The sequence below is a fragment of the Colletotrichum tamarilloi genome (assembly GCF_030869305.1).
Source record: "Colletotrichum tamarilloi strain Tom-12 chromosome Unknown Scaffold_122.1, whole genome shotgun sequence".
Lineage (NCBI taxonomy): Eukaryota > Fungi > Ascomycota > Sordariomycetes > Glomerellales > Glomerellaceae > Colletotrichum > Colletotrichum tamarilloi.
The window spans coordinates 1-13342 of NW_026849505.1; the positions used below are offsets into that span (position 1 = coordinate 1).

Genomic DNA, 13342 nt, shown 5'->3' on the forward strand with positions numbered 1-13342 from the left:
CGATCCCAATACGAAGTTCGCGAACATCAGGGATATCCATCGGGCTCAAATCGAAGCGGGTGAAAAGGAGGTTATCACGGCTGAATCCAGCGACTCTGAATGCCCTAGTGAGGCTGGCAGCTGTATTGTAGTGGGTGTGGTTGAGGATCAATAGTTAATAGTAATGAGGAGGTTGGGTTGTGATCCCATCGTTTTTGTGGTGCCAGAAACAGGGGGGTGCCAGGAAGTGGGTATGTTGACTTACAAGGCGAGAGTTGTCCGAGCCAAGAGCCACCAATGAAATCGAGTTGTCGAATACTAATGGCCATTAGCAATATACCTCAACGTCCAGTCCTAAGACCGGCACGGTCCTCGGAACGGCAGTGCCAAGGCTTTTTTATGCATAAATTCAGGATGCGGTGGATTCCCGGGCTCTCGCGCCTGGCCCCTGTAGGATGGTCGAGAAACGACATCTTTTCTGTCCTGATGCTAGACAAAAAGTCTATGGACCCGAATTAATGGCAGCTGATGCGTATCAGGTCGCTTTGCAGGTTGTAAATGTCGGTGTTGGTGATGTTGATGGCCTCAGCGCCCACTCAACCCCAAAAGTTCCAACCTATGAGATCTTGGAGACTTGGACCACCTTCATTGTTGCTCCCCATCTCCATCCCTAAACAGGGCTTGAGCTTCAAATGGATGCATCGGGGGTCCGGGGTGGCAGACGATATCGCAGGCCATAGTGAAGCTGTGGTTCGTCGAAGGAAGGTTGATCCTCGTGCGTCAAGGCGATGTTACCCCAGGTGAGATATCTCGCCTTCCTAATCCGGCAGTTGACCGTGGAGCGTGACAGTCGGCGATCGGGGTGGGATGATAAGTTCTGGGGGAATTGGGGGCTGCCAAAATGCACCCCAGGAGAGGATGATGGAGGATAGGTAGCAAATGGCGAATTAGTCGTGATAAGTGCCACCGATGAGTGAATTGCTGCATTTCTATCGTTGATTCTAGAGCGAAGTGTCCGTTGCACGACGGCGGATCGCATGTGGCGGCCGAGGGCGGATATGTTGGCGCCAGGCTCAGACCAAGCAGCCCGCAGCTAAGGTAGTTGTATGTGGCCCGTCGGAGAGCATTTCCGAGGCGGAATTCATGTAGACCTCCGCGTCTACTACCATGGCTCTCAGAGGTCAGCTGCAAAAAGCCAGCAATGTACGCGCCGCTGTCTGTTGCATGGACATGGGGCACGCTGTTGTGCCCTATCCTGATTGCGGTGAGTTGACTTGGACGCATATTCTTGTTTAATGCATGCAAAATGCCAACAGAGCCAGGGAGCCAAATGAAATAGACGTTAATATCAAGGATCAGAGCTCCTGTGGAGACTCTGGATAGGAGGGGAAGACAACCCACAACAGAAGATCCTTGAAGCAGCTCATCGTAGCCCCTCACTCCCGATCTAGAGCTCCCGAACTTGATTAAGCACGCAACGAAGGCCGCAGCTTTCTCACGCAAGGAAAGCTCTCTTGCTCTTGAGAGCTCTGATCCTCTTTAGGTCGGAGGAGGGTCTCCTGGGATGTTGAGATAAGCTGGTTGGTCTACAGCACATCTCGGCAGAGGCTGGCCTGTGCTGGGCTTCCCCCAGGTCCATGCCAGAGATTTTGGACCTTCACGCAATTATCAGCGCATATCAGCGCGTCCATACTTGGACGAGCAAGTGAAGTGTTCGCTGCGTGTGTTCTAGGCTTCTGACTGGACATCGCTCGTTGGAGACCCCTGGTTCCTGATCAAGATCCCTGAAAGGAGGAACACATGTACGCCGTCAGCAGCCACCCGCACCTTTGTTCGAAGAAGAGCTCAGAATAGGGTTGGCCGAGACATCTGAGTCCAAGCCTTCACGAGTCGTGGAACCCCGCATCCTTGGTAGCGGGAAACGCCACATGATTTTGTGGCTCGGCAAGATATCTCAAACATTGAATAATTGCTACCAAAATTGAATAAGTGTATCCGTAGATCGGCGACATTATGAGGTGGAAAAAGAGAGAGGAATCCCGGGCGGCAAGAGACAAGATACCTTGGTACTTAGAAGCGGTAGGAGCCCCGTGAATCACATGCTGCGGGCAGTATACGTATCGGAGTACGTACTCTGAAGATACCCGCTTTTCCCTCAAGGCGGGCCTCTCCGAAATTCCCGCCGGCAAGTGGGGGCTCGAGCCGTAGTAGGTGCAGCCTATGATCCGAGCGTCTTCCCATGGCACCGATAACGTGATAAGGTAGTGGGCCCTCCTGCTTTAGCGATGCTGACATGATCCAATTCCCCTGCCCTTTCGGAGCGGAGATGGTGGGATGGCAACTCCCCGAATGTCACCTCTGGCCTTTGCCTCTCTTTCCTGTCAGCCAGGACTCTGAAGCTTCGCACGATTCAGTAAAGTAAGAAGCGGGGAGCAAGCTCTTGAGTATTCCATATTCCAGCCCCATGATCTCCATTCGTGATCAAGCTTAACTTACACAACCGTCATCCTACCGTCACAACCTTCGCCAGTGCGGCGTGCCCAAGTTGGTTGTGTTGCCGTTCCATGCTACGAAATCCCATCCGCGTAAACCTTCTTGACCCTGGAACTCAGCTAGCACTCCGCTCTTCCAACGTCCTTCCAGACTTGTACTGTCCTGCAGGCTAGCCAAGACGGGGTCAAAGGCAACAGCACAAATCACGAGAGATTCAGGCGCTACATCAACTCAAGTAATTCCTGTACTACAACGGAGTCTCAAGCCTTTCATTTCCACCACCCTTGTCACCCTCGAGTCTCGCGGCGGCAGAACAGCAGTATTCTACCTAGGCTCGGGGCCGCTGCCGAGATCTTGTCTGATGTGGGGTGATGGATCAAAAGCTCTTCCTTCTGATGCTTGTCTACGGAGCACCGACATTGACTTTCGTCTTACCCAGCAATTGATGGACCACAAGTGCTTTACAGCTATTGACAACACAGGCACTCGGACACACCCACAGGCTACGCAGCACTGACCACTGCTGCAGTCATTCAATAGCTTGAGGGCTACAACAGCAGCCTTGACCGAAATAGTCATGTCACACAACACACTGCCAGTGTGCTCGCCGTTGGGCCATGCGTTAGGCTACCGCCCAACCTCCACCACCAAAATTCCCACGATGGCATCGCTTGCTGAAAGGGGGAGGTGACCATCAAGGTACGGCTCTGAACCGGACAGACTGGGAAGGTTCAAAGCTAGTGGCCTTCTGGAAGGCAGTTTAGGCATGTCCTTGGAACCGCAGTCACGATTTCTTGCCAAAGAATGGTGGCATCCTCTGCAGAACCAGTTCTAGCCTCCCCGCCTCTACCGACCTGCCACACTCGACGACCCCAGCCAGGAACCACCGGCATTCCAAGAACCTACAAATGCTTGGCTCCCATCTATGCCAGGGTTCTTCAGCACTACCGCTTTACTGCTGCGAGATCACTTTTGCCAAGACAAACAGCTGGTGGTGTGGTTTCCTCACCTTCCTTTCACGACGATCACTCGAAAACGCCGTCATGAACCGCGAGTAGCCTTAGAACACTCGTGACTCGGGTTCCGGATCACATCACATACTATCGGGCTCTATCGAATCTAGGACGTCCTACCTCAAGACGATGATGGTCACGACATCGTCGCACAATCTCATGCTCCGGTGGCATCAATCCCGATGGCCTGAGACTTCGGAGATATGAACGGTTACGATATGCCTCGGATGCCGCCAAGACCTGGCCTTACCTGGAGTATTCATATACTTCCAAAGTCAAGATCCCCGACTTGAGGAACAATGCAACATCGAGGATCCGGAGTAAGATCCGGCCGAGTTCGCCGTTACACCCAATCGGGATCCCTACGCCGCACTTCCAGCCCCAGCGTGTCACGCCGCAAGGTAGCTACGCCGACGGCGTTCCGCCCAGCTGAAGCCTCGCCACCTACTCTATAAGGCGAGCGGGCGACGCGCCAATGGCACTTCAATGTCTCGGCGTGCAGCCGACGTATGATGGCTAATAAGCGCCTTCCTAAACCTCACCCTCTCACGCAGGTGAATAGCTCAAAAGAGATCACTCGCCATCTCCGAAAGTTATGACGAGACGCTATTACTCTGTCTTGGATATTCAGCTCGCCGTACCTGCCTTGTTGAGCAACACTAGAAGTAAATTTCGACAGCCTCAGCATTACAGCTACCATCGCTAGTGTATTTCCACTTCCTCAAACTCCCTCCATTTCATCAGACAGCTCAGGCTCCTCCCGTCGTTGTTCCCGTCGTCTTTGCCGCTGTCTATGACTTTGCACTGGTCTCTCAACGACATCATTTCCTTCCAGCCCTTCTCCGCGGCAATCGCGACAAAAGCCCTCGACCGGGAGGACGCCGTTCATCCACTGGTGAACCCAGGTGTTTCGTGGGCATGGTCTTGCTCCATCCCTGACACGTTGACATTGTTCGTCTGGAAAGCAAACACCCAAGTGCATGCATTCGGGCTCGCCAGTGAAGTAGTATTTGTGGCACATCCTTTATTCTGAGTATGGGTGCTTGATGTAAATCTTATATCTGACTTCGATGGAATTGTGAGACGTGCGGCTTGAGATCAGATTTCATTGATCTTGGGCACTCCTGACTGACTAATTCTTTGTCCTTGCGATCTCATATGCAGCTTCAGAGAATATGAAGCTTGAGAGAGTCAATAATGTCCAGTCAGGTCTGCAACCTATATACACTTAGCTGCAAATTGGAAACGGCTAGGATCAGACTTGCTCCAGTGAATGTGTAGAATTGGTCATCATGTAGACTCATCAGTCAAACGGCGTCGATCCATTACCTTTCACTAAGGTCATGATCTGCTGATATGATTCAGCAAACTCAGTTTTGAATGCAAGCAGCACCTATGTTGTTTTGCAGGGTGAGTCTGATGTGAATCAGCAGAGTTTGCCACACAGCCTACATCCATGACATGACATGTATCACGGGCGGTGCTTCAATCTTGATTGTTGACTGCCTCGTGGTAAGACTGCTAGACTCATCAACGAATCTGTACGGGCTGTTCCGGCAAAAGAATTACTGATGAGTAGATTTTGGGCATACGAGTTCGATAAGTACATAATTTCAGGTTCACACATCCTGATCATGTAACTCTCTGGCTCGTAGGAAATAGATCTGATCGCATGGAATTGCTTCATGTCAGGATTCATATTCACATGGATTAAACGGATTCAGGACTAGATTTCGTGAAACAAAGTCCCTAGCTTTAACAGAATCATCCAGCGGTCATGCCGTATTTCTGAACACCCATCTTGAGCGATTCTTAATCTATTTAGAGAAGTATCTACATCTAGGTGACGACGCGAACGCTCTGTGCCTATCACGAGACTTGCTGGCGCAGAACGATCTTAGAACAACAATGACATGAATGTGTTCCTTAAGAAACGAGGCATTTCCATACTAAATTTCTATAGTTGTCAAGATATATAGAATGCCTCGAGACCCTTGGTAGCGAAGGAGGAACCAACAAGCAGTAGGTGAAACTCAATTTGTGCCTATTCTCGCTTGATTTTCGTTAGGATACTGGAATACTGTAATGAATCTCGCAAACCTCTCCTTATTCGAAGCAATGCCAGTGCTTTTCCCACTCCTTATCGCTACTGACTTTTGTGGATATCTGGCGAACTACAAACAACGTGAAACGCGTTAGCCCGGCATTAATGCTTGATTGTCTAAGGTAGCTCGCGAATTTGTAGCACGTGCATCGATATGTTTTCGGCTCTTCGGATAATTGCCATCCGCGCCAGAACAAAGGAGCAGCCGTAAGTTTCCGACCGCGAAAAGTTACGTGCGACTTGGCCTCTGCAAATACTCAACGCAATTTCGGCAACATGATCAACTATCCACCACCAAGTGCGCTCGAAAATCTGCCTGCAGATATACTACTGGGCATCATTTCTTTCCTCGAATCCTTGAGCGATTTAGATACGCTTGTCAATGCGTCTTCGTCGCTGCGGAGATTCTTCATAGCGGAACGAAGGCGCGTCATCCGACATATTGTTCACCGCGATGCTGCTGCTGTCCTCAAAGATGCTGTGGCTCTTGCAGTTATCCCAAGAGCTGGTCAGTCTGGCAACAATCATGCATGGGAGGTGGTGAGCGCCACCAAGCTATATGCGATGTTTCGGGAAGACCTCGACGCAGGCACAGCAGACATATCATCCATATCTGCTGATCATTTAATCGAGGCTACGCGATGCGAATTTATAGCCCGGGACTTTGTCACTCTGTATACGGAAGTTCAGCGACAGCAATTATGGACCTTGGACTCAGAAGCAGCCAAGCCACTCACGAAAGATGAAGAAGACCGGCTCGTGCTTGCATGCTTGCGGTATCAATTGCTTACACAAGTTTGTCGCGACCGCGTAAGTGAAGAGACAACGATGGAAGTACGGGCAATTTTCAATCAATGCTTCACGCCTTGCCAGATAGAGCAAATCGCTGGAATTCACGACTTTGCAGGCAAACTACATCAATTCTTCGTCTCGCTTGATGCCTCAGATGAGTTGAACCTGCAAAATACACATGTTTTCTACGATATTACGGCATTCCGACATATACTAAGCCGTGCACTCACCATGGGCCAAGATACAATCAAGATCTTTGCGGCTTCTTTGACACAGTTAAAGTGCCTTTCGGATCATCAAATTCTCAGGGGAGGTCACCAAGTACCCAGTAACTATATTTTGGAGTACTTCCCAGTGGTTTCCTCACAGCTGGACCTCACCCTCCACACGCTCTTGTCCCATGAATATGAGATTAGACGGCTGCGAGATGTGATATACGGTTACGAAAGAAGGCTACCGGCAATCACCACTGGCGATTTGAAAACAGACCCTCCTTTTGCTTGGGTCGACGCGCACGCTGGTTTAGATTGCCGCCGATGGGGCTCAGAGTTGCTGCAAAATTCACCAGACCACGTGGGTATAGACAGCACGCGGCTGGATCGGGTGAAAGCCACCGTTGAAGCATGGAGGCAGCTTGGCTTCTTGTACTGGGATCGAGATCGCGTTCAGCTTCTGAAGAGATCTCTTTTGCAGTATCGAACGGGGTGGCTTAGAAATGTATGGGACAGGGCAGATGTCTTCTAGCATATCACGGATTTTGCGTGATAACAAAAGGCACGATATCGTAGACTTAGAATAAATCAGAGAGCCCGAAGCGAAGATCTTTTTTCTAAATTTGCATCAGCTACCCCGGCAAAGGCCTTCGCACCTGGAAGATGATTCCTCCATGTCACCAAGAGGAACCTGCTCATCAATGTAGGAGTTTACTGGTCGAATTTTGAGTGCCCTGTCGATGAAGATTGTTATTACTCACAGGGTAACATCGATGGCACTAACTTGGCGGTTGCCAAGAGCTGAGTATGTCTACCCCAGACTCTTACCCCAAGACTTCAACACAACCATACAGCAACTATGTGTAGGGCTTGGGCTGTTGCGACCTTTCAGCCTCATAAGGATATTATGCATGTACGCTGCAGTCAAAAACATCACGGTTGATTTCTTAGACCATTAAGAGTCATCTCATGCACACAGAACTGCGCTCTAGCCAGGTCGATGCTGTTGTAGCCAAATTCTGTTAGGGGAGCCTCCAATACCAATAGATATTATACTCTGGTCCGAAACTTTCCGTTTTGAAATTGACAGGTCAACTCCTGACAATCCCACCGCATTTTCTGTGTCTCTCTGACCTCGCGCCGCAGAAGGACACTATAGCCAAGGTGTGTAGTCTGAACCTGACAATTCTTGCTCATAGAAGGTGATTATAGAAGGCAACTGAAGTCCGAAAAACATCCTCTAAGCGCCGTCGTCTGCCAGATCCCGGCAATGATTGTTACCGTGGAGAGTTGCCAGTTTTGCACCATTCGTTGCGTTGTCCAGTCGCTCTGCTAACCCAATTCTCATCTCGAAACGCATGAGCAGTTGCGCGACATCGGCGTTGCCGTCCAACTTTTTTCTTTTAGGCTGGGAGAGAAAGAAGCCGTCTTTCTGCCGGTTAGATGCCCAGGGCAGAAATTCAAAGTCGTGCCCCAAGCTCGCCTCGTCTTCCTCTCCACTATCAGGAGCAATAAAGTCACCGATTCTTCAGGCAAAATGGGAGCTAGCGCCGAATAATATTGACCGGGGCCCGCACCGCGCGCCGCGCGGACAGTGACATGAAGTTTAAGACTACTAAGCCTTGCTCTGTGAGAACCGAGCCGGCTGTAATTCCAGCCGGGCTGAATTTGTAACAGCTCGCAAGTCGACTGTTCGCAACGCACCTACTCTCGTCAAATTCCGGTCACTGCTCGAGGCGACTAGTGCTCACACTCACAGTCCTAGCGCGCGCGGGAAAGAATAAGCCTTTTGCCGCCGAGTCAGGGACTCAATGAAGCAAGGTCGTCAGCCCGTTCATCTCAAGCAAGCCGGACAAACCGTGTAGCAAATCAATATGATGTGGCCCCTGCTAGAAGAAGACTCTTGTACTCGCTGATAATTTCAACAACGCAGTGGGTCGGCGTGGGGATGAACAACGTGGCAAGTCGAGCCACCCGCGCCGCTTACAAAGTCCGAGATATTGTGTCCATATAACAGCTTCAACCATTCAGTCGATCAGCAACATATTTTCCACATCCATTGATGCGCGGTGGGATAGCCAAATGGTCGATTCAGTGGTGATACAGTCGTTTCTCAGCATTGAAATCAAATACAGATTGAAGCTCATAATCACAATGTTGTATAATTAACTTTCTCACATCGTGACGAATGACTCGCTGGGTGCACATGTTCAGTCCGCCTTACAGGGGTAAGGCTTTGAGAGTCAGAGTTCAGTCAAGTCAAAAGCCAATTCCCCAAGCTAAGGTTCGCGGTGATTAGCCACAGGACAATGGCCCCCACAAGTGAGAATGAAGCTCATTTCCTACATGCGATGAACTCGGGAACCGGCGAACAGTGAGAAATCTTAATTGATGAAACCATCTCTGTGTTCGTGCCATCTGGTTGGGACTCGGCATTTTCGGGTGTTATTCGTCAACCGTGCAACCGTTCGTATTCTGTCCCAGTGCTTTAGGTGAACTTGTATTTAGGCCGTGATCATCGCTTCCCGTCTGTCTGCTCTGTCCTGCTCTCACCAACCCACTCTGTCACTCTTTCACAAGCCTGCCTACCACTTTGACTTTCTAAGTCTGTCCATTCTTTCTAACACGAATAATCACCAATAATCTCTTACCTAATCAACTTCAACCGCCAAAATGCAGTTCTCCATCTTCACCGTCATCGCCGCTGCTGCCAGCTTCGCTGCTGCTCTTCCCGTAAGTAACCTGCCGAGCGAGTCTCGACTTGAAAAGACACCAGCGCTAACACAACCTCCTAGACTGCCACCTCCACCACCGCTGCCGCCGCTCCCTCCGCCACCTGCGGCAAGCTCGGCAACTTCCACAAGACCACCGTCAAGGCCGGCCAGACCTTGACCATCATCGCCCAGCGCTACAACTCTGGTATCTGCGACATCGCGTGGCAGAACAAGCTGGCCGACCCCAACGTCATCTACGCTGGCCAGGTCCTCCTCGTCCCCGTCGACGTCTGCGTGCCCGACAACACCTCCTGCATTAAGCCTTCCGGCACCGCTACCTGCGTCACTGGCGGCGCTGCCACCTACACCATCAAGTCTGGTGACACCTTCTTCGTTGTCGCCCAGAGCCTCGGCATCACCACCGACTCCCTGACTGGTGCCAACCCCGGTGTCGTTCCCGAGAGCCTCCAGGTCGGCCAGGTCATCAACGTCCCCGTCTGCTAAATGCTCCGCGGACGTTCGACAAGGACCTCACGAACTACATGTTTACCTGAGAAGTGAGCAATAGTGAGGCTAGAAAATATCAATACACAAAGCGATTCTTGGCACGTTTTTGGTCTTGCTTGACGTGCTCAGTGACGTGAGTTCCTGTTGTAAAAGCCTATTCAAAACGAATAAGTCACTGTAGTGATTTCATCCTGTCTTGGATAGGAAAAGGCTAGATTACCAACACAGAAAAGGACAATCTATGGCAGTAATTCCATCTCAAATGCTTGACATATTCGTGAAGAAAAATTCCCGCGTACGCGACAAATTACTCAATTCGCTTTTGATCTGAGGCCTCCCTTCTCGTCTCGATTTCATGCTTCGTATAGCGCATCATCTGGGAAGATTCCACCATGTGCTTTGTTCATGTGATCATAGCAAGGCTTCGAATCATTGAAAGCCTCCAGACAAACCCAGCAGATGTGTGCTTTGCAAGCGCTGCAAGTCATGTGGTTGCAGCCGTCCGACTTTTGAATCGAAGTTTTGCATCTAGGACAATCTTTTATTCCTAGCTTCTTCTTGACTTTGTCGAACTTCCTATCAGCATCTGCCGCTGCTCCTGATGTGACGTATCTGTGTTCGGTACAGGTCTTGCCGCGGTGGTCGACGTTACATGATGCGCAAATGGTCTTTGAGCACCCTCGGCAGCTGAAGACTTTTGGCGGTCCTTGCAATGTCGGTCTGTATATGGCTTGGCAGTCTGGGGTTGGACACCAGCGAAACTCATCCGGGCGACTTTTGACATGACTCGTCACCGCGGAAGCAAGAAGCTCTTCGAAGGTGACCGATGACAGGGAGTCTTGAAGCTCCTGGAGTGAGAACAAGGCATTACAAGCGTCCTCGTCGGCCAGACAGCGGATGCCCGATTCTCCGTTACCAACGGTCGATTGGCAGAAGTTTTCGAAACAGTCACGGCAGTACACATGTCCACATTTGACTTTCAGTGGGGTCTCAGCCGTTGTCCAACAAACCGGACAGCATTCCTCTGCTACTGCGGTTGTCTCATGCTCCTGAGGTAAACGTCCCTTGGCCAAGATATCCATAGCCGTGTCAAAAGAAGCTCGCGGACCGATGATCTCCAATCTTTTGGGTGTCTCAAGAATGTTGAGGGATACAGCTTCCTCACCCAGGATTTCGCAGATAGCCTTGAATCCTCCCCTGATGGCCCAGTGCAGACTCTCAGAGGTCAACGGTACATAGTGGATTGTGGAAGGGTTGTCGCTGAAAGACTGTAGCAATGCATCGCAAGCTCTCTGCGAGGCTTCGAGCGAGCCGAAGACGTGGATCTCGGCTTTGGACGGAGCGCACTGAAACGCCACTTTATGCTGCCCCTCGATGGGTCGAAGCCGTCGATTCGCCAGTGATTTATTATTGAAAGATGGACTCCAGAGGGGCTTCTTGCCTCCAGCATCGTATACTAAGCGTCCTTCGAGTAGCTTGTCTATGTGAGTCTCAGCTACCGCGAGATCAACTCCCCTTTCACTCTCGAGTCTCAGTGTGACGTAGCCATTTGCCGGTGGAAATCTTTTGAAGTTGACTCTTATCGAGCGGAAAGTCTGAGCAGTTTTCTCGAAGTCTAGAAGAACCGCGCTGAAGATGTGATCCGCGATCTTGTAGGTTGCAGAATGAACTCTACTGATGCTGAGTCTGTCGTCCTTGTTGAATGGCAAGGGCTTAGAGTTAAGCAACCTAACCGCAGTCATAGCATCTGCCTCGTCCGAGAAACGAGCCATCGCCTTGACTCGTTTGCCAACGGAGTCTGCATCCGCTTTGAGTCTCGTCTCCAATGGTCCAATGCCCACGAGTAGAGCTTCAACCAAGTCGACCTCGCTCTTGGTATTGTCCAGGTCCTGCAGTCCCTCAAGTTTTACACTTGTGGGTCGCTGTCTCTGAGGAATCATGCTGAGAATGTCGTCCTTCGTAGCTTGTGGTGGAACGTATAGTCTCAACTTCGGTGACGAATTGGCTGAATATGGCACTCCCAAGTTGCTCCCCTGTCGGTGATGTAGCGCGTTCGACCTTGGTGCATAAGAAACCTTCGCTCCCAGCACAGTAAATATTCCAATTCCAAATTTACTGCGGACTTCACTCTCTGCAGACTCGGAACCAAAGGTCAAGCAAGCCAGTTGCTTTGGTTTGTGCCAGGAGCAGATGACTTTCTTGCGATTTACCCTGTGGGTGAACCCCTTGTTTGTATAAAGATTGAGAGGTTTGTGCACTTCGACCTTCAATCCTGGTATTCCAGATATTTCTTCGATCTTAGGATTCTTGAACTTTTCGTAGAGTGATTGTGCAAAGTCAGGGTCTTCTGCCCGGATGATAGCACACATCAAGCCCCCTATGCCTTGAGGTCTTGCGCGAATGGCGAGACTTGGAATGTCGAACCCCAATCGACTCAGGAGTCGTGATACTGCTGCAACATCGCTTTGAGCGGGTAGGTTGAGAATGCTGGCGGAAGAAAAGTCGGAGAAGAGCGATAGCTTCTCGACAGATGCGCCTGGGCCAAAGTTTACCCAGGCACCTAGTAGCTCACGTGTGCACTTCTCTTGCGGTTCGGGCAGCTAGAAGCAGGAAGTCAGCACCCATCTTCGGTCGCTTGATGAGTCTAAGGTTCCACATACCGCAACTTCACTTGCTGCTGATGCTGCTTCTCTTGGGACATTATCGTGAGAAAATGCGCACTTGACGCCACTTCTACAATTTCCCTTTGCAAAGAAGACGCAGGGGATCTTGGAGCGGGAGTCTTCCGCTACTGATCCAGTGGGCTCCACGCCTCTCAGCGCAGACTCGTGAGATGGGCCAGACGGCACGGTTTGATAGATGTGATGGAAGGCGCATTCATCGCCTCTGGAGCAGAAGCCCTTTGCAAAGAACTTGCAGATCACTGGCGATAGGACCGCATCGGCCTTTCCGGATGCAGGCGACTTTCTGGGCCCTTCATGGACGAATGGGCAGTCAGACCCTGAGCGGCAACATCCTTTGAGATCAAACCGGCATCTTGCTGCTGATGGTGGTGCCGTCGCTCGCTTTCTGACTTCCAACCAACTTGCCATGGTTAAAATTGCTCAGATCATGAATGGCTGCTAGAGTGGGCTGGAGGGAGGTTCAATTGCTGGACGACTGGCCGATGTAGGGTGTTTCTTCTAAGCCACAACGGAGCGGTGAAATTTGGGGGATGAAATGTTCTGAGCGAGAAGTGTGAAAGAGATATATGTAGTAAACAGCAGACACCTCCTCGGAATGGTTGAAGAGGGGTAACCTCACGACAGCCAGTGAAAGAGCCAGATGAAAATGTCAGCGCAGCCTTGATGCTGCAGCAAGGTAATTGCGGGAGGCCAACCACGCTATTAGAGTTCGACAAATCATGTGTGGCTACACTCTCTTGCTGTACGGTTAGACACAACATGGTATCGCCAAGATAGCTGCAGTCATCAAATCCGTCTTCAATTCTGCAGTTGACGATGGTCGTGAAGGATATGAGTATTGCTG

The 13342-nt window shown here is 50.7% G+C and overlaps 4 protein-coding genes across 4 annotated transcripts; 3 read left to right on the forward strand and 1 right to left on the reverse strand.

The window, feature by feature from the left end:
• Positions 1–4278: 4278 nt before the first annotated feature.
• On the forward strand, positions 4279–4518 carry CTAM01_14410 (uncharacterized protein; the record flags this gene model as incomplete). Its single annotated transcript, XM_060530411.1, has 1 exon — positions 4279–4518. One exon carries the CDS (start codon positions 4279–4281, stop codon positions 4516–4518), a length of 240 nt encoding a protein of 79 aa, XP_060374979.1.
• A 1347-nt stretch (positions 4519–5865) lies between these two features.
• CTAM01_14411 (uncharacterized protein) lies at positions 5866–7125 on the forward strand (the record flags this gene model as incomplete). Its single annotated transcript, XM_060530412.1, has 2 exons — positions 5866–6399; positions 6463–7125. 2 exons carry the CDS (start codon positions 5866–5868, stop codon positions 7123–7125), a joined length of 1197 nt encoding a protein of 398 aa, XP_060374980.1.
• A 2141-nt stretch (positions 7126–9266) lies between these two features.
• On the forward strand, positions 9267–9811 carry CTAM01_14412 (intracellular hyphae protein 1; the record flags this gene model as incomplete). The annotated part of the gene is made up of 2 exons (XM_060530413.1): positions 9267–9326; positions 9389–9811. The coding sequence occupies 2 exons, from the start codon at positions 9267–9269 to the stop codon at positions 9809–9811; spliced, it is 483 nt and encodes a 160-aa protein (XP_060374981.1).
• A 356-nt stretch (positions 9812–10167) lies between these two features.
• CTAM01_14413 (uncharacterized protein) lies at positions 10168–12906 on the reverse strand (the record flags this gene model as incomplete). Its single annotated transcript, XM_060530414.1, has 2 exons — positions 10168–12414; positions 12475–12906. The coding sequence occupies 2 exons, from the start codon at positions 12904–12906 to the stop codon at positions 10168–10170; spliced, it is 2679 nt and encodes an 892-aa protein (XP_060374982.1).
• Positions 12907–13342: the final 436 nt, after the last annotated feature.